The 22,451-nt window shown below is 43.7% G+C and overlaps 3 protein-coding genes across 15 annotated transcripts in view; all 3 read right to left on the bottom strand.

Moving 5' to 3' along the window:
- Positions 1-6,241, bottom strand: part of CDK7 (cyclin dependent kinase 7) — a 34,542-nt gene extending 28,301 nt beyond the window's left edge. For 8 of the 13 annotated variants that reach the window (XR_012649096.1, XR_012649097.1, XR_012649098.1 and 5 more), the window contains exons 1-5: positions 6,124-6,241; positions 5,557-5,616; positions 4,244-4,277; positions 2,365-2,432; positions 342-410 (exon numbers count right to left, since the gene is read on the bottom strand). Coding sequence is in view for 4 of the 13 variants with exons in the window: in XM_075021375.1 (XP_074877476.1) it covers positions 342-410; positions 2,365-2,432; positions 4,244-4,277; positions 5,557-5,616; positions 6,124-6,183 (291 nt within the window). In the remaining 9 variants the exon portion in view is untranslated. The remainder of the gene's footprint in view (positions 1-341; positions 411-2,364; positions 2,433-4,243; positions 4,278-5,556; positions 5,617-6,123) is intronic. The other 5 variants (XR_012649103.1, XR_012649104.1, XM_075021378.1 and 2 more) reach the window with 3 other exon arrangements.
- A 722-nt stretch (positions 6,242-6,963) lies between these two features.
- On the bottom strand, positions 6,964-12,542 carry KGD4 (alpha-ketoglutarate dehydrogenase subunit 4). Its single transcript, XM_075020560.1, has 4 exons — positions 12,423-12,542; positions 11,563-11,626; positions 8,506-8,708; positions 6,964-7,220 (listed from the first exon to the last, which is right to left on the bottom strand). Exons 1-4 carry the CDS (start codon positions 12,459-12,461, stop codon positions 7,203-7,205), a joined length of 324 nt encoding a protein of 107 aa, XP_074876661.1. The 5' UTR covers positions 12,462-12,542; the 3' UTR covers positions 6,964-7,202.
- A 116-nt stretch (positions 12,543-12,658) lies between these two features.
- On the bottom strand, positions 12,659-20,768 carry CENPH (centromere protein H). The gene is made up of 9 exons (XM_075019815.1): positions 20,502-20,768; positions 20,300-20,355; positions 19,566-19,614; positions 18,580-18,654; positions 17,852-17,911; positions 16,886-16,949; positions 16,536-16,587; positions 15,214-15,377; positions 12,659-13,656 (listed from the first exon to the last, which is right to left on the bottom strand). Exons 1-9 carry the CDS (start codon positions 20,681-20,683, stop codon positions 13,564-13,566), a joined length of 795 nt encoding a protein of 264 aa, XP_074875916.1. The 5' UTR covers positions 20,684-20,768; the 3' UTR covers positions 12,659-13,563.
- Positions 20,769-22,451: the final 1,683 nt, after the last annotated feature.

The following is a 22,451-nucleotide window of genomic DNA, read 5'->3' as shown; positions in this document are numbered from 1 at the left end:
CTTTAGTATCACACTCACTTGAACACGTTTGATGATATTATGCTTAGCAATTGCACTCTGAGATGCTGATCTATGACTGAGGTTCTACACTGTGACTGGAGTCCCTGAAAACTAACATAGTAAACAATCTGTTTCTTGAAGATCATGCTGACAAGTATTTAAAAGTATCAGCTGAGAACTCACAAAAATTGTCAAATTATTCAACCTACTTTAAAGACATGACCTTAATCAACTGACATAATGAAAGTCACCTTTCTAACATGGGCAGATGTAAGCCTGTTAAAGTAATATTTTCAAAAACCATTTGAAGACACTGAAATGAAGTCTTTAAAGAGTCTTACCTCTAGATCCGTTTCCATAAAATCAAACACCAAACTAATATTGGACTTGTGTCCAAATGCATCTAGAAGCTGTAACACAAAATACATTATGATGAAGCATACTCTCGTACTTCCAGTTTTCTAAAATTCTGCACCATTGTAGTCTGCATGTGGATTTTCAGCTTGCTGAACTGGTTTAAGTTTTTTGACTTGCAGTACAAACAATTCTTACTCAGTTTAACTTTTTAACTCAGTCTCCAAAAAAAGAATCCTCATTAAGCACAGTAACAACATTTTACACAATTGCCTCTCCTTCCTGGAGGTTTTTTGTTTGTTTGTTTGGGGGGGGAGAAGAAAAGAAAGCATTAACTTTACCATTTTAGCTACAACATATAATCTAACACACACCTTGTCCTCCTCCCAAAACTTGCTGTTCTACAAACTCCTACCCTTTCTTGAGACCAGACTAAGTTTTCCCATGGATTCAGCTCTGTATCTGCCACCTGTAAGCATGCAGCATTTAGAAATTCTAAGTGTTAGGCTTATTAACTTCCTTTCAAAGATATTCTTAGGCACCTATTCATCTTTGTAGCAAGCTTTCTAGGATAAATAAAACTTTGGAGACTATCCAAACAGCCCTTTCTTATGATAAAGCTGTATAATGACAAAATCAGTTTTTAATTTGAGATAACACAAGCGTGATGCTCAGTAAGAACCACAGATCATCTAGCCTGGTATTCTACCCCCAAGGAAGGTATGCTCTCCACGGTGTGGCTCATTCATTACAGTCTCAATATGATGACCATGTGAATTACCCAATTGCAGGATAGTCATTTGTATAGCTCATAACAGCAGTGATTACGCTCATGCTCTTCCTCTGCAGAAACCATGGTAACAGGAGATACTATGCAGGTGAGCCTACAGGCTGGGCCACTTTTTGTAATTCACAACCCCTTATTAATTCCAACATACACAACAGTTTTATCAAGACTGCTCAGAGGGGTACAACCTCGTCTATTGCCTTTAGTACCTGCTTATGGACCTACTGATCATTGATTTGCCTAATTCCTTTTTAAACTGCTGATGCTATCTGCTTCTACAAAGACCGTGGCAACACATTTGAGAAATTCACTACACACTGTGTCAAGTAGTACAATTTCCACCCCCCCAGCCCTGCAACACAAATATGTTTTAAACACACCTCTTATTTCTAGTACTGTGGGGTTTTGCAAATATCAGTTCTGCATGCACTTTACCTACCACGTCAGTTTTGTAGGCCTTCCCATTCCCAGCCTTTTCCTCACCAGTGAGTAATACCAAACTTTTTCATAAATATGCTCCATCCCTTTGCCATTTTAGCTGTCTTTCTCTGCACGTTTTCTAATTTTGATAGCTAAAGCAACCACTTTGAAAGTAAGTTCACAATTTCCACTCAAAAAAGTTAAATAAATCTGGAAAATTCATATTTAGTCTAATATTTATGGCACACCTTCAAATTATCACTATTAGCTACTCTTAAAATATCTTTAGCTCCAGCTGGGTATCTGTAGCTGGAAGTCAACCTAAACGCAACTGAAAAGATACAGGTTTCACTCCTTCCAATACACATTTTAGATATCAGCACTAAAACCTAGTAAGTCACATGAATACCACATTACCATTAATTACAAAAGCCTGCTTTTGGCTGTCACTGGTTCCATTTGAAGCAAACAATCAGGTAAATTTGGCACTGCGCTAATTTGCAAGTCTGTCAGAGATGCAAAACATGTATCTAGATTTCCACAATTGTCCCCACCATTAATATCCATACAGCTCCAAGCTAAAAAGAGAATTTCAAAAGAAACTACTTTGTCTTTGTTATTGAAATAGGTGCTTTGCCATAACATTATTTTACTGCCCATTTGGGGGTGGAAAAAATAGCTCAAATAAAATTAAGTAGCATCTCCATGACCCAAGGATATTTACAGGAATTCCAAATTTCAGTTTGAACCTGTACCAAAAGTATTTGAGGACTGATTCTAGAAGTAGCATTCATTTTACTTACACCAATAATATTTGGATGGCTTAGCTCCTGTAACAATTTTATCTCCCTGAGGGCTGTTCTGTTGATTCCTACATTAAAAAAAAAAAAAGAAGGAAAAGAAACCACAGATGAGACACAGAACAAAATTTAAAACTTTGGACTAAGCTCCAGAGAAGCCTCTTGTTCTGTTACTGATGGACAATTTACTACTACAAACTACTTTCTCGCCACTCAACAATTCACTAAATAACAAGGACATTGCCATAGATAAACTTTCTCCCACAGCAAATAAATTCTACACCATAGTAATTGGATTTATATTATGGAGCAACACGTCCCCATTTTGGCAAAAAGGGAAAGTTCTAGCAAAACCTAGGAAAAAAAATAATCACCTTTTTCAGGGTATTAAAAGCTTCGGTTTTATTTTAAAGAAAAGTTACACCTCGCAAATATCAGTTCTTCCATGTGTGTCACCTCCAGAGGGAGGCACACCACTGACAAACCTCATGAATATATCTGTTTTCTTTTTGACATACCAGCATTTAATAAGGCAAAGCACGGAAGTTTTTCTGTATTCATGCTGTGGCATAAAAGGTACAGTGGCCAAAACCTGCTCACGCTTGCTTGAATCCTTTAACGGCCAGATTTTATAGAGGAAAAACTGGGGTGAGACAGTGCACTTTGGCAGTCACATTGACCGCACTGCACCAAACCATGACTCCTGCAGGATAACAACTCCTCTTTCAAAAATGCTGGTATTTATGGCTTGTACAAAAACTGACTGGCAAGCAAATGCTCCTGCAATATGTTGTGCAGGAAGTTTCAGCTGTGCTGAGCTGAAAAACAGTGTCCTCCCAAAACCTGGGATGATTCAACACATAAGACTCTACTGAAGTTTTAAGCAAAGCTACATGGATCACTTTACACTCCTGCTTTGCCTATTTTAATTACCTATTTTGGGATTAAGTTGACAATGGCTGCTTTTGGGTGGGCAAAGCCTTAGATTAACCTGGTGTACTTTTTTTTTTTAATCAGATAACACAAGGAAAACAGATATGACCATTCTTTGAACGATAGCTAAAAATTGTATAGGCCAAAAGTAACGACTGTCCTTAAAGGACACTAGTCCTCTGAAGGCCAGGTGGATCATGACTCTGGCAGTCGGCTCAACTGTGAGAGTCTGGGATGAGTGCTCAGTTTCTCTTTAAAAATTCTTCCCTTACAATGGAATTGGAGAGTTGAGAGCAAAGATTCTTCACTGGAAAGCTGGTAACCTGATGCAGCATCCCAAAAGGATAGCAGCCTACATGCATACAAAATTCTACTGCACCACATAGGCTGTCAGAGAAAACCAAGATTATTAGGTTTTTACTTGCAATATCTGTGCCTAAAGACATGTGGCTGGTCAGAGCACATGACCAAAAGACACCATTCTATAAAAGAAACCCACACAGAGAAAAGGGTTTTAAGATCTTGTTTTTACCAACTTTTTTCTCAGCATAAATCACAAAAATAGAACAAAGGAAACATCTGAAAACAGAGATAAATACTCTCACCTGTCTTACATATTTAGGGCACAGAGACGCATCAATACAAAAAGGCATTCTAAACTCCATACTGTAAAGATTATTATTCTGTGCTATATTCATGTTTGTACTGCACTTAAACTGAGAAGCTAAGCAGTTATATACACATATTTAGACATATACTATGCATGCGGATATCTCTGCTGCCTTTTTCTGTCTCTGCAGTTTGGGAAGCAATCCTCTACTAAGCCTTACACTGACAGTTGAGCTGATTTTTCTCAGCCAAGTTATGGTGTAGGAAATGAATGTACCATTTACCAAAAAAAAGCAAACAAAGCACAGCTTCTGCAGCACGAATTTGTTTTAAAACTCACCATCTTTAGCTTCTGATCTATGTCCCAGTTTAATCTGAAAAGAAATGTTTCATATTTATATAAGATTAAGCCATCTGTGCCAACAGTAGGCAATACATACTTCAGTGTTATTCTTCTAAGACAGAATGAGTTTCAGTACCATGAAGCGTTTTACCAGCTAGGGTTGGTTTTGGTTTTTTGGTTGGCTTATTTTTTTTCCCTTAAAAAAAATAACTGTCTCTACAGCATTAGTTTTTATAAAAGCTTAAAAATAATCATGATGGTGGTGAAAACAGCAGACAAACAATACAAACTGTCAGCAGAAAATGCTTTGTAGCCACAAAGCTTTATTGTACCACTAACAAGCTTCTCCTCAAGGAGAAATGAAGGCAAAGTAATTGATGGTCATCTTAGAATGATTCTAGTAAATACTCTATAAACTTGGGCTGGCTTAAAGTCATTCTATCTAAACCTACACCCCTGAAATTTTCAAGTCCAGAATCCTGCCATTGATATTTTGAGATGATAAAAGTTAAGTAAATATTCAATATAAACAAGAATGCTTTTCACAACCACTACTACTAGTAGCAAGCATACAGGAGAAGTATTATAATACTAAAAGGGATTAGTGTATCAAATAAAATTACTTACTATTGATATGGTTCAACTTGCCCAGTAAAGTAGGCTCTTTAACTAACCAAAGCGCTGTAATGAGCATTTTTCATCCCTTACAAAGCACAGCTAATCACCTATTTTTAACACAAAAACTTCCTGCAATTTCTTCAGATAGTATGAAGTGAAACACTTCATGACAACACAAATACTTTCAACATTTGTATTCAAACAGGTAAGTTGCAGATCCAAGATCTCTTTGTCAAATTTTGTCACAAAACTACCATCTAGTCTAAGAACTTTATCAGGACTAACGTTCCTAGAAGGAAGGAAACTGGGTACAGCAGGAGCAAAGACCAAAAAAAAAAAAAAAAAAAAGCCACTATCAAGGACCAATGAAGTCTGAAGTTTGGAAATATGTGTGTTGGTTTGTTTGGTTTTTAACTAAATCTAACAAATAACTGAAATTTCAAGTTACAGACCAGGTAACCCTTCTAGAAACTCAGAAACGTAGTAAGACTGCAGCCAGCCTCTCTTCTTGGGGGGTGGGTGGCGGCACTAAAGACGGGTTAACTAGATCGTTTAAACAAAACACTCTAGAAACAAAAATACGTATTCTCCCATTAGCCGTTAAGTAGGTTAAAAAAATAAAAAGAGTCATTAGGCAGGTCAAGAACAACCAGGGTTTTGATCGCGCAGCGGGAAAGCATTCCGGCACTCACCTTTTTAATAGCCACGATTCGGTTGCTGTTCTTGTCCCTCGCTTTGTAGACAGTAGCGAACTAGAGACAGAGAGGGGCTCGCGTGACTGCGGGCCGCGCCAGCGGCGAGGCGGGCGCCAGCGCAGCCTGCTCGGGGGCCCGGAGGCCGCCGCGGCGGGGGCGGCTGCCGCGGCGGGGGCGGCCCCCGGGCCCAGCTCCTCAGGCCGGATGGCCGCCGGCGCCGGGGCCCTCCCTCCGGAGGGGGCCACCCCTCCGGAGGGGGCCACGACACCCTGCCGTCCGCACGCTGGCGGGGGGCGACACCCCGCCCGCCCAGCCGCCGCCCCCCTCTGCCCACACAACGGCGGCACGCCCGCGCCTCGCTGCCAGGCCCCGCCGCCGCCTGCGGAAGGCGAGACGGGGCCGGGCCGGGCCGGGCCGGGGCAGGCCCGGCGCCGCGGGCAGCCCCGGCCTAACCTTCTCAGAGGGGAACCCCGCACCCGGCGGGCCAGGGGTGAAGCCGAGGGGGCTCCCGCACACGCCCCGCCTTCCCTCCACGCCCCCCCCCGCGCCCCAACGGCCGCTCACCTGCCCCTCTCCCAAGAAGTCGAGCTTCTCGTAGCGCTTGGCACGCGCCCGCGCGTCCATGGCCGGCCGGGGCGGGGGGGGGGGAGAGGGTGGGGGGTGGGCAGCGGCGGCCGGCGCGGCACCAGCACCAGCGAGGCCGGCGACGGGCCTTTAAAAACGGCCCGCGCCGGGCCCCGCGCCGCTTCCGGCGCGCGAGCCAGCCCCGCCCCTGGCAACCGCCGGCGTCACCGCGCCCCTCGCCCCGCCCCCTGCGCACGCAGCCGCCTGAGGCCCCGCCCCCACTGCCAGCGACGCGTAGGCGGCGCGAAGTGGGCGGGGAAAGGGCGGGCGCCGTCGCAGACGGCGGCGGGAGGCGGGGCTGTGGGAGGCGGGGCGGTGTCTCCGCCGCGCCCGAGGGGGCTGCCCGGGGCGGCCCCGCCGGCGGCGGTCGTTGCCCGCGGCGCGGACCCTCCGGCCGCAGGGTCTCGCTTCCCTCTGACACGCCCGAGGGCGTAGCGAAGGCCTACGCGCTACCGCGCCCCTTACGAACCCGGCGCCCAGATCAGGGGTACCGTGGCCTTCGACCTGCAACCGGAGGCGACGGGCCGTCTGCCGAAACAGCCGACAACCGAAGTTATCCCAGAAAAACCCGGCTTTTTTTTGGTCCCGACCTCAGATGGGCAACTCGGGGAAGAACGGCTGCTACGCAACTGCCCGGCCGAGGCTGCGTCACAACCACAAAGCCTCCGTCGTGTCTCAGAGCGTGCTGCAGTGTCCCTTTCCCGCCCGCAAAATTGCTCCTCGTGGGACGCCCGAATCTTTTAAAGTAGAAAAATAAAATGACTCCATTAGATTGTCAAGTTTGCAAATGGCTAATTAGAAAAATATTTTAATGGGGTGGGTGGACATCAAATCTATTCAACTGCTAGTCAGCCATCAACAGAAAATCCTTCTCAATCACAAACTCGTAGTGCCAACCTTCTCACTCTTCATATGGGTTTTTATTAAAGCTATTACTACGCGATTGTTTTTAATATTAAGGAAGTGCCTTTATTGTGAACACAATACTTCAACAGTGGCCAACAAACTCTCTTCCGTGCTTATTCTGGACCTCCACGCTGTAAAAGACAAGCGGACAGTTAAATACATTCCACTAAAAGAAGGGAAATGGAGATCAAAGCTTCTTTTGCACTGTTACAGACTAAGAGACTTCTATTTTCTGATTTATGCATTCATTTTTAATCCATACAAGAACATGCACAGAGTGCCAAGTATCAACATCTACCAGCAACAGCTCACACTTTTTTCAGGGCAGAATACGAAAAGATCAACACCTGTGACCTACAATTACAGATGCTTCCACTCTCCCACCCTGAAGAAACCCCACTCGTACTCACTTCAGAAAGGTCTGACAAATGCAGCAGTAGCGAACACAAGTTTTAGAATTATCTTCACTGCCCAAATTCCAAAGTGCAAAGTAAAAACAAAGCCAAGGTGAGCCATGACAATATTTATGAGAAATCAGAAAGTATTCACAATTCATTATTTTCCCAAGAAAATTATTTTACAACTTACCTCACCGTGAGAAAATTTATGCTAGAGGTCAAGAAGGGTATTACTATGGGTAATAACTCATTTTATTTCTAATTATAGTATCCTACCCACACGTACACACACACAGAGGAAAACTGCTTTCCTCTACTAACATGATTACACTGTTAGGTGTCCTTATCATTTAACAAAACTACACAAGTGTCTTTTCATTTCAAGTCACAACTATCTCATGAGTTCTTCATACTTTGTGCATTCTCCCTTTTAAAGCATCAGTGTTTATGACTGAACACTGTTCAGAACAAAAGCAGGTTTTTCTTGCCTTTCATGTACAATGCCATATTTGCAAATACTGCAGAAAAAATTTGTATGTTTAATAAAATGTTTCCACTACTAGAAATACAAGAGTTAACTTACTAATAAATAACTTATAAAAACTAGTTTGAGAAGTATTTTGGACTTCAATCACCTGGTAATAGACTTTGCTCATCTAAGAGCAGACTCCCGTGCTCCTGTCCAGCGCATTCAAATTACACATTAATCAGCTGTTACAAAACAGGTAGTGACGGTGATTAACGTAGGCTACGACTATCGCAAGCTATGTGCATGTCTGTTTTAAGTCCACATCTCTCTACTTAGTGATACCACAAGCTACTAATTAGTGAGGGTTAGGCACCCTCTGTATTAGGAATTTGTAGCTTGGGTGTAGTGCATCAAAGCAGTGAAAGCTCAGAGCACACACTTGGCAAGAATTGCAGTGTAATACCATGTCTGAAACTTTGAAGAAGGTGTAGAAATATAAGCTAAATGCTAGGTAAATACAGACAATACACACCAATCAATGAAACTTACTTGAATATATTCAATCTCTTCATCTGACATAAGTTTCCTTCTGTATTTCTGTGGTAAGGTTCTTGCTAATTCAGAAGTGTCTGGTGTACCTTGTACTCTACTAACAGGTGAAATACTTTGAAAGGCCGGTGATCTGCCTCCTACAGAGTCCTGTGCTTTTGAAGCGTGGAGAGACGGCACACTTGCTTGTAGAGATTCCTGTACTGAAACCCAGATTGCAAGACCATTTACAGAAATATAACAAGACTGTAAAATCAGTTAATGAGCAGGCAATAAAAGTTACCAGTTATTGACAATTTTCTTCATTATAACAAATACCTAAAAGAACTGAGACACTCAGCTTCTCACAACCTGCTTTTATTGTTGTTAAATATATCAAGAGCAAAGTGAAAAAATTCTGACAATGAGAGAAAGCATGTTTGAGCGGCAGAAATACTGATGTGGAAACAGAAGACAAATCAGCATATAACCTAACAAAGGCTTTTTCACTGGGAAGCTGTACTTACAGAAGAAGCATAAAGTACCATTAATGTGTGTGTGTAGGCAATTATTTAGAAAGATAAACAAAGATAAATCACTAAGATCCACTGAGATGATGCTTTTTGTGTTTGTGTACTGCAACTGTAAAGACAGACAAGTGAAAAAGAGGTAGAGACTTACAGAACAATAAAGCTCAAAACTATAACATATCACAACATGCAATGCAGTATTGTACCCATTTTTAATATTACAAAATGGCATCGTATCAAATTTTGTTAATGATGTGCAGAATGACCACCAAGTATCAGGCATCAGCAATCAATGTTTATGAAATGCAGAGACCAAGGAGTGCATCAAGTACTTTATGGGTGAGGCCCAGAAGGTAGGCTTCAGGAATTCATATTAGAGAAGTTGCCTTGAGTTTGAGGACAGGAGAAGAGATGACAAAAGGGCAGTGTTGTCAAAGTCAGCATTCTGAACCTTAGGTCTGTCCCACCATGGCTGATTTTACAATGGAAGTATGCAATTACCCCACCAGCCAGGACCGAGTCTCACAGCAGCATGTTTATTCATAAGCACTCAGACCTCTCTATATAAGGTTAAAACACCTGATAAAGCAGAATGCTTCCACAGCAAGTCCCTCTCAGTGCTCCTGAAAAATGAGCAAGACAGATGAAACATCTAACATCTGGGACAGAGGGACTATATAATTGTAAAATAAGCAGCATCAAGACTGGATGATTCAAAGAATGCAAGGAGTTAAAATACCACAACGTTGCCTGCCTCTCTCCCTCCTGCCTCCAACAAGACCAATGAGGACAAAGAAGAGGAGCCAGTTTTGGCCACAGTGAGTCTGAGCCAATGGCAGGGTTGGGACATCAGACACCTACAGCGATGTGATCAAACCACATTGGTAAAAAAAAAAACCAAGCCAACATTGAGAGGCATATTCAGAAGATCTCAGTCTGAAAACTGTATCTGAAAGTCCCATGTTGATCAGGTGGTTCAGGAACAATGGAAGGTCCCACGCAGAGCGAAGAGGAAGAGAGTCCATCGGAAGGAACATATTCTGAACACGGGGGCAAACTATTTTTGTTTCAAGAAATAACACACCTTATATGTGAAAAGTTTCTCCGGGTTTTTTTCATACACCACAAAAATGTCTAGAGATTGCCAAGGATTTTCCTCTACTGTATGTTTTAGTCTGAAGTGTAGTTGGAGAAGATGCATTAGCCAATTAAAAACATCAGAAGTCAAGACTCAAAAGTACCAGACTTAATACTGCTGTTGCTTTAGCTCAGATACAGTGTCTACTACATTATTCCCTTCCCTGTTCAAGACCTGTCATGTTGCAGTAGTAATATGGTAAAAGAATTTGGCTGGCCTTTCAAGCACCCACACCCCTAAAAGTTCAGTCTTGATCTGCAGAGCTCTGTTTGGCTACGTAGAAGCAACAGTCTGGCACAGTGAAACGCCGTTATTGCTACAGCATTCAAGCAAGATGAGGTAGATTGCAATTTACTAATGACATGACAGAACCTCATTAAGGTAGAAAAGTCTAACACGCTTAAAAGATACAGTCACAAAAATCTTCTAATGCAGAGATAAATGAGGTAAGTAACACCGTTTCAAGGCTTTGAGAAAGCACTGGCATGAGAGGTGGTGCATTTGGCTGAACTGTACACAACATACAGAATTCTGACAGAAAGTTATTGCAGAAAATAGTTCCTGAAGAGTTCACAGGTAAGTCAGAAGTGGCACTGATGTGCTCTGTAGATACTTTGTAATGTTAATGGATAAACTAAACTTAAAGCTAAATCACAAACGAGATAATGCTGCAGCAAATAATGTGGTACAGTATATGATTTCTAAACAAGTGAGAATAACATAACAGCCTCTTAATATGTCTCCTACTTTAGCTTCAAATGTTTTGTTGACTCAAAAGGAGTATCAACATACCACTTATATAACTTTGGTGTCTAAATGTAAGCATATTGGGAATCCTCTAAATATCAAGATAGCTATGGGTATAAAAATTAATGTCAAAGATTGCAACGAAATTGATTTTTTCTCAGCCTTAATTAGTAGCACAATGAAATGCTTCTTAAAATGTACAGTGGAATGGCTCTCCCAGCTATAATCTGGGTTTTAAATACCACAGACATCACACATTCCAACTAAGAAAAGAAGAGATGAGGAAAATGCAACAACATTTCTGCAAGTATCACCGAATGCCTAAAGCTGCTTCAAACTGACTTGGGCACAATCCTTTCAACCAAATATTAGTATTCAGAAAAATGGGACTTTATATGAGTAGAAAAGCAACACTTGAAATCTTTGTGAATCTGCCTTGACCAAGAAATAAAGCCATGCATGTATTATGTATATTCCCACAGTTGTATAGAGTCTGAAGAGTCAAAGCATTGATTTCAAACTAGAACAACTGTGTTTCAGAAACCCTGCTCAAAATCAGTCGAGTCGTGTAGCTGAAGCAGAAAAACTGTGTGCTGGTTCTTATATAAACAGTTAATGCAAAGAAAGGTGGCACAAGTTGTATCTAGAGATTAAATAACTTACTTTTGGGTCTGGGACTACTTTTTCTGTCCGGGAACTTAATTAACGGAGTATGCGGCTTGACTACCTACAACAAGGCAAAGCAGCAGGAGAAACAGGGAGAGTAAAATATATTTCTAGACACACATTACCTTTGCAATAATAAAATGGAACATGCAATGTATTAAACACCCACTTCTATACCACTGCTTTCTGCACCACCGTTCTGATACACTTATTACCTATTAACATTCTATGTTCACCCGCAGAGACACTTCACCCTTAAAGGTGGTCCTCCACCCTAATGTCCTGGGCAGGAACAAGCGTTCTCCTCCTTTTCTCACAGCAATCAGTGCGTGCGTGCGCAGAAACAGCTACCGCAGCAGCATAAACGCAATTATAAAGTTTCAGCACAAGGAACGGCGAGCTGTGCTCTGCCGGTACGTGTTTGTTCAGCTGGCCGGATGGGACTGACGAGGTCCGTTAGGACAAGACTGTAACTTATAAAGATGGGGAGTCGAAGCCGCACTGCTTATTTTTAAAGCGCATCTTTTGAAGAAGACCCCACGTCTCGCCTTCACCTTGAAGAGGGATGGCTTAGGAAGGAGCTGCCGGCTAGCCCCCTCCCCTCTTGAACAGCCCACCGATGGGTGCGGGCTGCCCTGTAGCATCCTTTGGTACCAGAGAACCAGGCCACCGGCGACACCGGGCGGGCCCTACCGCACGCCTCTTCCCTCCGCGCCAAGGACACCGGCCCCCCCAGCGGCGCCTCAGGCCCGGCCGCCTCAGGCCTGGGCGGCAGCACGCGAGGCGCGGCCCGCCGCCCCAGCCGGGCTCCCGGCCCCAGCCCTCCCCTCCCCGGGCCGCCCGCCCCCCGCCGTTACCTGAACGACCCTAGTGGCGGCCGCCATCTTACTGCCCATGGTGACCCCCTGCCGCGGCGCCGCGCCCCGCCGCCCGCGCCTGAGGGGCAGCGCCGGGCCACGCCCACAGCGCGCGCGGCACCGCCCGCGGGGGGCGTGGCCCGGCGCAGGGCGGTGTCAAAAGCCGACTACGGCGAACCTGAGGGGCGGCGCCTTGAAAGTGAAACTACCAACGGCCGCGGAAACCGCTTCAGGATAGTCTCTTTTATTTTCATTCGGCCAAGGGACCTGCCATCCCCCTTTCTAAAGCTAATAATCACGTGCCAAGCCAAAAGTAAAAATATTTTAACACATTACACGCATAAAAATATGGTCAAGTTTCTTCAAGCAAAAACTGAAAACACAACTGTCAATGCAAAACCAGACATAGAATACTGCTTAGCTGACTATTCAATGGCATGAACTCAATGCTTCCACTGTACGTGCATTTTCCCTAGTGGTGTCATATTTTGCTACGTGGGATGGCACCTACAGATGGCGTCTAGGGCTGGATGCTCTGCTTCACTAATCGGCATATAGCACAGTCACAAGTGGCTGTTACAATCAAGAAATACAAACTTTTCGCTGTTTAAAGTTATACACAATACTTTAATTAAAAAAAGGTTTAAAAAAAAAACAAAACACCAAAGAGTGACTTAACTAACTTTTCCAGTCTGAGCTTTCCACCAGGGGCAGAGCAGGGTCATGCATCTTACCTGAGCTCTGCAGACTGCTGGTGCCCAGGGAGGGAGGACAGCCATGACAGGGCCTTGGTTTAAGCGAAATTTTACAAAAAAGCTTATGTGGATATATGGATTATTCTTCTTGTGTTACTGCTGCCTTTCAGAGGGAGATGAGCACCTGGGACAGGACAGCTATGAAGTGGCTCTTCAGGTAGTTTCACCAGTTACGCTACCTGTTCAAACATGCATTGTGTGCCAAGAATTAAATTTCACTTCAAAGAGTTGCATGGCCACGTTCTGAGTCTCTTGAGAGAACAACAACTACCAGAAACGTTACATTTTCAAATTCCTAAAGTGAGATTAATATGCATTATGAAAGCAATCAAGTTTAGTACATTGATTACATACACTACATAAGATTAAACAGCATCTCTCCTGAATCACAGCAAACAGACATCATCTTCAAGCTGTAGAACAATGGCCTTCAAAGATGGATCTTCTGCCCAGTTAACTCTGCTTGCAATTATGATACTCTGTAAGAAGGAAAGATTATTGGTTAAAAAAAAGCCCTTAAAAAGGATTATTCCTAGTAAAACCTCTCAAAAGCTGTCCATTTTTTAATTTGGAAGCCCTTGAAATTCACAGCAGTGTTTCAAGTAGGCGGGATGAAGGGAAAGAGGAGGAAGGGAAGTATTGTTTTAGATCCTATTGGCAATACATAGGCAAAAAAACCCCAAAAGCAGTGCTTTGAATTTCCTAGAGGATGTTTTTTTTTGTTTTTTAAACACACGGAATAAAGTTTGCCTCAAACACAAGATAACACAATTAATGTTCTCACCCTGCCAATCTGGATTGAAAATGGGAATTACTAAATTTAACCAAAGAATATTTGCTCTACTCACAGCTCAGAAGATTTCAGGAATACAAAACCAGAAGATAATTCTAGGAATCTAATCTAAAACCCACTAAAATGTTTAATTTCTCGTTCTCAATTTGAGATATAACATTGTTACCAATGCAAACTAGTAGTAGACATAACAGGTAATATGAAAACCCGTGGCTCACTTTCTGTCGTTGAAATTCTCCGATCATTCAAATTCACGACATGGTTATATCCTGTGTTCTACCTGAAGCCATCCAATATGTTCTCTCTTTTCCCCAGTTTATATTTTTTAAATAAACTTTGTGTGCACTGAACGGGATTTCATAACCCATTTGCAGATAAACTCAAGAGTACTGCAATTGTAATTTACCATTCACTGTGCCTCCCATCGTTCTACTTTAGTCACTGATCTGTGGACCCAGGTGAAGGAAGCCAGGACAAGTCACACAGTGAGACGCAGAGTACCAGACTGCAGCACAGCATATGTGAGCTTTAGTTGAGCCCCTTGGAGCAGAGGATGATGCAGGAGGCCCTTCCACCCACCCCAAATCATGAGGTTTTCTTCCTCACTTTGCATGACTTCACACTCCACATGACCTGCCAGCCAGCTGCATGCATACACGCTCGTCAGCAGCCTCTGATATGTGGGTAACCAAAAGGTTGAAGGCTACGCCACTGAAAGTATTTGGAGATTGGCCATGGCTGCAGGCCAAGGCTTTCACAAGGCTGCAGTGGGCGATGCAAACAGAGAAGCGCATGTGGTCGGAAAGGGGAAAGACTGAGAGCAGCAGTCTGGCTTGCTGGTATCATGGGATTAAGACCTACTTATTTTTCCTAACCGTAAGATGGGGAAACTGATCTGGAGGGGTATGGGGGTGACAGTGTAAGGAAATACAGCCGCTTCTGTGACAGATATTCTCTGAGAAAATGGATTATTTTTGTATCTTTAAGGGAACAAAGGAATAAAGATAGACAGACCATCTCTAAACTCTGTAAATAATTATTCCAAAGAAGTTTGTGACAATTTCATGCTTTTAGCTTTTAAAGCAATAAAGTTTTCCTTTCATACAGCAGTTTTTCCATCACCCTAGTTACTTAAAGATTTTAGAAAACACAATTTTGTTCGAAGCTACATTTACCATACACTATGTTATCTTGACTGTAATGCAAAACTGCAAACTTGCTACTAAAACCTACAACACATTACCTGAAATACATTTTTAATTACTGTAGTCATCTGTATCTCTTTTTCCAACTTATTACGTATCACCTCCAGTGTTTCGATCATGTTCACACTTGCTTGTTCCTCCTTTTGTTTTTTCATTATGGCATGAACTTGCAGTAGTTTCTCTCTTCCAGCCATTTTTAGTGCTGTTCCATTATCAGGAAAATGAAGTGTTAAGAAGTAGTTAGGTGAGCCATAGAACTAAAGATATGCTTTTTTCCTCAGAGACATCTAAGGCACTTCCACTGCAATAACCCTAACTTCACACTCTGTCCCTTCCCTCCAACACACCTCAAGATAATTCTTTCACACAAGAGACAGCAAGGACTGTGGCTATCTGGTGTCAAAGCACATTGATCCCTGGCTGCTAGCAAAACTGAAAGTACTTTGTATGCTCTTTGCATTTCCATCAGACATGGACTGTAATATGAACATCTGTCCTACACCCTGTCTTCAGTTGTCACAACTTGTATAGTCAGTGGTGTTTAAGACCCTTTCCCCTTTTTCAAATTTGACTGAAACAAAATTCTGAAGTCATACAAGGGACATATGGACAACACCAGTGAATATTACTAGTTTTTTATAGGAAACCAGGCTAAAAACTAGACTGAATAAGATCAGTTAGGGACAGTTTATACATTGAAAGAATGCTGACAGAGCATTCCTTCCTTTATTTCCAAAGATATTAGGGATGTTCATTTTCCTATGAAGACAGGTATTTCATTGTCTGTGTTCATTACTGTCAACATATACACCACTTCCTATGCATGAAACAAAAACCAGTTAAAACTGTTGGCAAACCTGGTCATATGACATTAGGAGCATTCAAAAAACATATTTACCTTATTAAGTTCTGAAGATTGACTTCACATCTAAATTTGACCCACTCTTAACAAGCTTACTGAATACCAACATACATACTACTAGAGTTCTTTGTAAGTAAATCCCCTCCCCTATTGTGCAAACATTTCATAAAGGTACAGTCTGACAAAAAAAAAAATCCTTTAGGTGTTTTAGGACTTAAATTACTAAATGATGTGTCATTTTCTGGGGAGCTTCCACTAAATAAACCACCACCACATGCTTTCTGAGTTTCTTGCATCTCATTCTAACATGTCAGTCTCATGCTCAAGTAGACAACACACCAGCTCATTTTTAGAGTACTTCCTACTCTTTTCAGAAGTTTTGTAACTGTGTTGAGAGTTTTGCAGTTACTTCAGATGTAAATTAATATTGCTACAAGGACTATAAAGAATGAACTGTACATTCAAATATAAAACAAAGTCAATACAGCTAACACTTACTGAGTCTTTTCCTTCTAATGTCAATCAATTTCTGCTCATTCTCACGTGATTGCTGAAAGAAAGAAAGAAAAAAAAAAAGTATCTCCTAAACTCTTGGCTCCAAAAAATACTTAAAGATGCTAATTCAATCCACAAAAGCAGTTAAGGGCGGCTCTAGAAGCAGACTTTCTTACATAGTCACTTTAAGTAATCATTTTGGTAATTTTACTATTAGTAGAAACCTCACCTTTTGGGCCACACATTTAGCTTCAAATTACTTGTGTGATCCTGTTACTTTCAAATTGTACTCCTGCTCACGTTAAGGTTGGTAGACCCGCACGACTGCAACAGAAGCTAAAACTGCCACTTACCTGCTGACATTTAATTATTCTCTGGCTGAGCGCTACTATGCGTTTCACAGTTTCCGTGATCAGTCTAAGGAAGAAAACACAGTTGCATACTTTAAGACCATTAATATGAGTCACCAGCATAAATATTTTAATCAAGGTTATTTGGATTAAACAAAAAAAAAAAATCCCCATTTCCCCTAACACCAAAACAAAGTATACTTTTTTTTTTTTGACACACTGCACCCTTCCTAATTCCTAATACCTTCCAAGTATTGTTGTGGGGGCCAAAGAGTGTCCTTACTTCCCTCTCAGTTTCCATAATGTTTCAGTTAAGTCTGTTTAACATTTCAAATCACAGAGCCTGGAAGGCATCAAGGAAGCCTAGCCACCTGAGAATGGCTAAGAACTGAAGCTCCTGAATTCTGGCACATGGCAGGGACATCATGGAGATGCAATGTTTTCAGTTGTATTTCTGACAGAAATTAAATTTCTCATATAACACTTCACATGCACGCACCCATTAATATTGTGCAGGAAATCAAAAGCTAATTTTAAACATCTTTGAAACTTTCAGTTCTTTTTCAAAGACATTAAGCTCCTACATGATTAATTAATGAAGGCAGCAAAGCAGAGGCAAGGCTCTGTTACAAGCCTGTAATATGTGCTCAGCTATTATAAATGCAGGTAACTCACACATTAAAGACAAAAAACTCTTAACTACAAACAGTTCTCAATAGTCAATCAAAAATTATGATCTCTTTAACCAAAGGTTGGTTAATTCAGAGCCCAAATGTAAATCCACCCTGGGTATAAGAGGTCTGATCACGCTGACTCTAGCCAGAAGGTGGACAGTATATCATTCAGTAAAAACTAGAAGAAGGAAGCATGCTTTTAAAAAAGGTACAGTGAAGTAATGTAGAAACGTGTCACATTAAACTGTGTAAAGTCCATTCCTTTCTAGCCATCCTTTACCCAAGAACACCTTACCGTGAGTCGTCATCATCATTTTGCTTCATTTTGTTTCTCAGGGCAAACGTAAGTTGGATCCTGCATAGTGTGGGGAAGAAACATATAACTGATAAGAACTGGTAAGAAACTGAGAGAAGTAGATTTAGCTAAGTAACAGAAGAGGTATTTCCAAGGTTCCATGTATGTCCACTTTCACATTGGGGTTATATGTATGAAACACTCAGTACCTTTTAAATATCACACTTCTTAAATAATGGGGCTTAACTCTCAGGACAAGAAAGGCATATCAATGATTATTTGTGAGAGTGACAACTCCTTCCTCTCTTGCCAAACATACTCGGACACCATTAAACCCAGAGTCTGCAGAAAGGAAGCTGGGCAAAGGCGGGAATTCAAATGAACTGCCATGTAACACAGGAGACGTATAACACCTATCAACTTCCACCTTTTCATATGCATTGGCAAAATACTGCCAAGAAATATGTTTTCTGATTTATAGAGTCAGACTTTCACAATTTTGCAGGAAACTTTGGTTTTACACATTTCAACTCGTAATTTTTTTTTGTTCTCTACAGTATCTCCATCTGCATTCTTACTGGTTAGATGGTACTAAAAACTCTCATGTTTGTAGCACACACGATACCACTTTGAAATCGTATTTTAATCAGAATAATGTATATGTGCACGTACGTGCGCACACATAAAAAAATAGAAAAACCTCCAAATAAACAAGAAGAAAATTCTACCTTTGCAAGGCTAACGTCTTGTTCTGTAAAGAGATGGTTACTTCCTCCATACGTCTTTCCCAACCTTCTATGTCCCTGAAGGGAAAAAAAACCCACCAAATACGACAACCCCAAACAGTGTGAAGATAACAAAAAACTTAAAAGCAATGTCACACTTTTAACTTGCTCTCTACATGTCTAAAGCAAGCATTTTTCTTATAAACCACAAATTATTAAGGTCAAGAGTATTTTAGCCTGTGGAACTATGTTAGTGAATTCTAGCCATCACAAGAAAGACTGCAAGTTTAGAAGACACATCAGATACAGAACTACATTAGGAGACTGAGTAAAATATTTCTTCCCCATATAGAACATGGACCTGTTGGAGCAAGTCCAGAGGAGGGCCATGAAGATGATCAGAGGAATGAAACACCTCTTCTGTGAAAACAGGCTGAGACAGTTGGGCCTGTTCAGCCTGGAGAAGAGAAGGCTCCGAGGAGGCCTTATAGCAGCCTTCCAGTACCTAAAGGGAGCCTACAGGAAAGCTACAGAGGGACTTTTTACAAAGGCATGTAGTGATAGGACAAGGGGTAATGGCATTAAACTGAAAGAGGGTAGGTTTAGATTACACATAAGGAAGAAATTCTTCACTGTGAGGGTGGTGAGGCATGGGAACAGGTAGCCCAGAGAAGTTGTGGATGCCCCCTCCCTGGAAGTGTTCAAGGCCAGGTTGGATGGGGCTTTGAGCAACCTGGTCTAGTGGAAGGTGTCCTTGCCCATGGCAGGGGGGGTGGAACTAGATGATGTTTAAGGTCCCTTCCAACCCAAACCATTCTATGATTCTCTTCATTTCCTTTATTTTCACTGGACTCCTACAAAGTACTGATTGTTAATCCAGAGATTTACTAAGAAGGAATAACTAGAAGAGAATGTCCAAGCTCAGTTCTTAACCCTTCTCCTCTTTACTTTAAAATACATAAAAAGCTTGAAGTTACGCAATGACATACTTCTTGATTTTGTTTTGGTTCTTGACGTAATCACAGCAAATTACTTGACCTGCAAAGAAAGAACGTCACTAAAAAAAGCACAACAGAGACTTCTAAATACTATCTACAGAGCATAAAGGATTAGCAGTTTGATGGCTATACTAACAAGGTATTTCTTATTCCTACCTCCAAGCCTTATCATCTCTTCCACTCTTAGTGAGACTACACTGTCGATCAGCTGCAGCAGAGAAATAATTAGGCCTTAAAATATTTCCATTTAGCATGTTTTAGACATGCCAGAGCTGGCTCACAGCATTGCTCTATATATGCGGCTGGCTGGTTCAGTGGAAGAAGGCGTAAATAACGGAAACAAGAAGAAACACTTTAAATCAGTATTGCTGCCAAACACTTTGGCGGACTTTTGGTATGACTTCATCCCCAGTAATCAGATTCCTGAAAACCACAGTCACGTGTCAGAGTCCTGAGTCTAAAGCAAAAACCCAAGAGGAGAAAGGGCAGCGGGCAACAGTCATGAGGCAGTTTTGTAAGCATGCCAACAGGTCTCCAAGAGCTGTCTAGAAAATGCAGTAAGATGCTCAGCCAAGAAAAGTATTTCACTACTATGAGGAGCGCTTTTGATAAATAACTTTTAAGAATACACCCATCAGCCACGCCACATGCTGTATTACTGTAACATCACATTAGGAGGAAGCGCCGGGGGTGGTCGGGGGGAGTCAGAGCAGGGAGAGGCTTACGGGCATCAACGGCCGTGCTGTACTCCGCGAGCTGCTGCTTGATCTGGTCCCTCAGCCTGGAGCAGGAGCAGAAGCAAAGCGACACCGGTCAGGCCCCGCACGGCGGGCGCTGCGGGGGGGGCCCGGCCGCAGCCGCCGCCCCTCACGCCCACCCCACCGCGGCCTAGCTCGACGCCGGCTCCCCCCCCCCGCCGGCACTGACCGGAGCAGCAAGAGGACGTCCGCCTTCCTCTCAGGCGCCTCCGCGTCCATCTCCGCGTCCATGTCCGCCTCCGTGTCCATGTCCATGTCCGCCTCCGTGTCCATGTCCATGTCCATGTCCATGTCCGCCTCCGCGTGGACGCCCACGTCCGCCGCGCCCGGCTCCCACTGCATCGGCTTCATGGCCTCTTCTTCAAAAATCCCGCGCGCGGCCCTCGGCAGCGCGGCCGGCGATTGTTTCCGCCTGGTGCGGCGGCGCTCCAGCCAATCCCGCGCCTCTTCTTCCCCATCGGCGTTTCGGCGCTCGGCCGCCAGGGGGGGACGGGCGCGCCCTGCCGGCAGGGGCGGGGCGGGGTGGGGCCAGCCGGTGCCGAAGCAGCGCCCCGTGCGTGAGCCGGGCCGCCCGAGGTGTCGGAGTGGCATGGCGGGGGGGGGGGGTGGGTATCGCCCACCCAGCCCCTTCCCGTAAAAAGCCCCTTCGCCTGCGGCAGGCGCAAGAAGGGAGGGACGCAGTCCGTTCTCCCGCGTGTTTTTCAGATAAATGACAGAAGGGAAGGAGAAGTACAGTTAAATACTTGTAACAGAGATTTAAAAAAAAATATACTTGTAACAGAGATTTTAAAAAAACAAACCAAACAACATGGGGGAAGTGGTCGACAAAAAAGTTATTGCTGCCAAGTGAAGGCAGATACAGCTCTCCACAGTGTTCTAGAGGCAGAGCTGACTGGTCACAAGTTACTATTATGGGTTCCTGCAGCACCAGGCTTTTTTGGTAGCGGGGCAGGGGGCCACAGGGGTGGCTCCTGTGAGAAGCTGCTAGAAGCTTCCCCGGCTCCGAGTCAGGCCTGCCTCTGGCCCATCAGTGACGGTGGCAGCGTCTCTGGGGGAACAGATTTAAGAAGGGGAACCTGCAGTGGGGGAGGAGATTGGGATGTGAGAGAAACCCCTCTGCAGACAGTGAGGTCAGTGAGGAAGGAGGGGAGGAGGAGCGGGGGAGGGGATGCCCCTGCAGCCCGTGGTGAGACGTCAGGCTGTCCCCCCCCAGCCCATGGAGGGGAGCGGGGGAGCAGATGCCCACCTGCAGCCCGGGGAGGACCCCACACTGGAGCAGGGGGATGCCCCCCAAGATGGCCGTGACTCTGTGGGAAAGCCCGCGCTGGAACAGTCTGTGCCTGAAGATTGGCCTGCAGAAAGGACCCATGCCAGGGAAGTTCAGGAGGAACTGCAGCCCCTGAAAAGGACTCACACCAGGAAAGTTTGTGAGGAATTGCAGCCTGTGGAAAGGACCCACGTTGGAGATGTTCGTGAAGGACTGTATCCCGTGGGAGGGACCCCACAGTGGAGCAGGGGCAGAGTGATAAGTCCTCCCCCAGAGGAGGAACGAGCAGCAGAGATGTGTGGCAAGCTGACCCCATCTCCTGCACTGTTGTGGGGGAGGAGGGAGAGAAGTTGAGCCGGGAAGGAGGCGGGGGGGGGGGGGGGGGGGGGGAAGGTGTCCTAAGGTTCGGTTTTACTTCCTAATATCCTTGTTTTGATGTGTAGTAAATTAAATTGGTTTTGTTTCTTCTCCAAGTTGAGCCTGTCTTTTGCCTGTGACCATAAGTGGTGAGTGATCCCTCCTGGTCCTTCTCTCGAGCCACAAGCCTGCCTTTATATTTTCTCCTCATCTCACTAGGGCCAGGGGTGAGGGTCGGGGGGGGTTGGTGAGCAAGTGGCTTACCAGCTGGGCTTAAACCACAACAGCTACTAACAAAAATATCCTATAATAAATAAATACTAAGTTAAATAGAGCTGCACTCCAGTTTGGCTAACCTGGCAGACGCTGTCTCTGCCACCACATCAGCAGGTGCCTGTAGCCCTAGCTAGGGGATCAGCCAGCCCAGCTGGGCTAGCCCCCCCTGCCAGACACCTCCACTGTAGGAGGAAGTAATATGTGCTACCCCACAGAACA

Source organism: Buteo buteo, chromosome Z (genome assembly GCF_964188355.1).
Source record: "Buteo buteo chromosome Z, bButBut1.hap1.1, whole genome shotgun sequence".
NCBI classification, from domain to species: Eukaryota; Metazoa; Chordata; class Aves; order Accipitriformes; family Accipitridae; genus Buteo; species Buteo buteo.
This window is presented reverse-complemented; position numbering and strand designations above follow the sequence as displayed.

What these genes read in the sequence shown, in the direction of transcription:
- KGD4 (XM_075020560.1), bottom strand. Translation starts at nt 12,461, where the DNA reads ATGGGCAGTAAGATGGCGGCCGCCACTAGGGTCGTTCAG. An exon ending in CCGCCACTAGGGTCGTTCAG is followed by an intron (nt 11,627 to 12,422) that starts GTAACGGCGGGG and finishes GCCTTGTTGTAG; the next exon opens with GTAGTCAAGCCGCATACTCC. An exon ending in AAGTAGTCCCAGACCCAAAA is followed by an intron (nt 8,709 to 11,562) that starts GTAAGTTATTTA and finishes TCTGGGTTTCAG; the next exon opens with TACAGGAATCTCTACAAGCA.
- CENPH (XM_075019815.1), bottom strand. Translation starts at nt 20,683, where the DNA reads ATGAAGCCGATGCAGTGGGAGCCGGGCGCGGCGGACGTGGGCGTCCAC. An exon ending in CAGCACGGCCGTTGATGCCC is followed by an intron (nt 19,615 to 20,299) that starts GTAAGCCTCTCC and finishes CTTTCTTTGCAG; the next exon opens with GTCAAGTAATTTGCTGTGAT. An exon ending in AACCAAAACAAAATCAAGAA is followed by an intron (nt 18,655 to 19,565) that starts GTATGTCATTGC and finishes TTTTCCCTTCAG; the next exon opens with GGACATAGAAGGTTGGGAAA.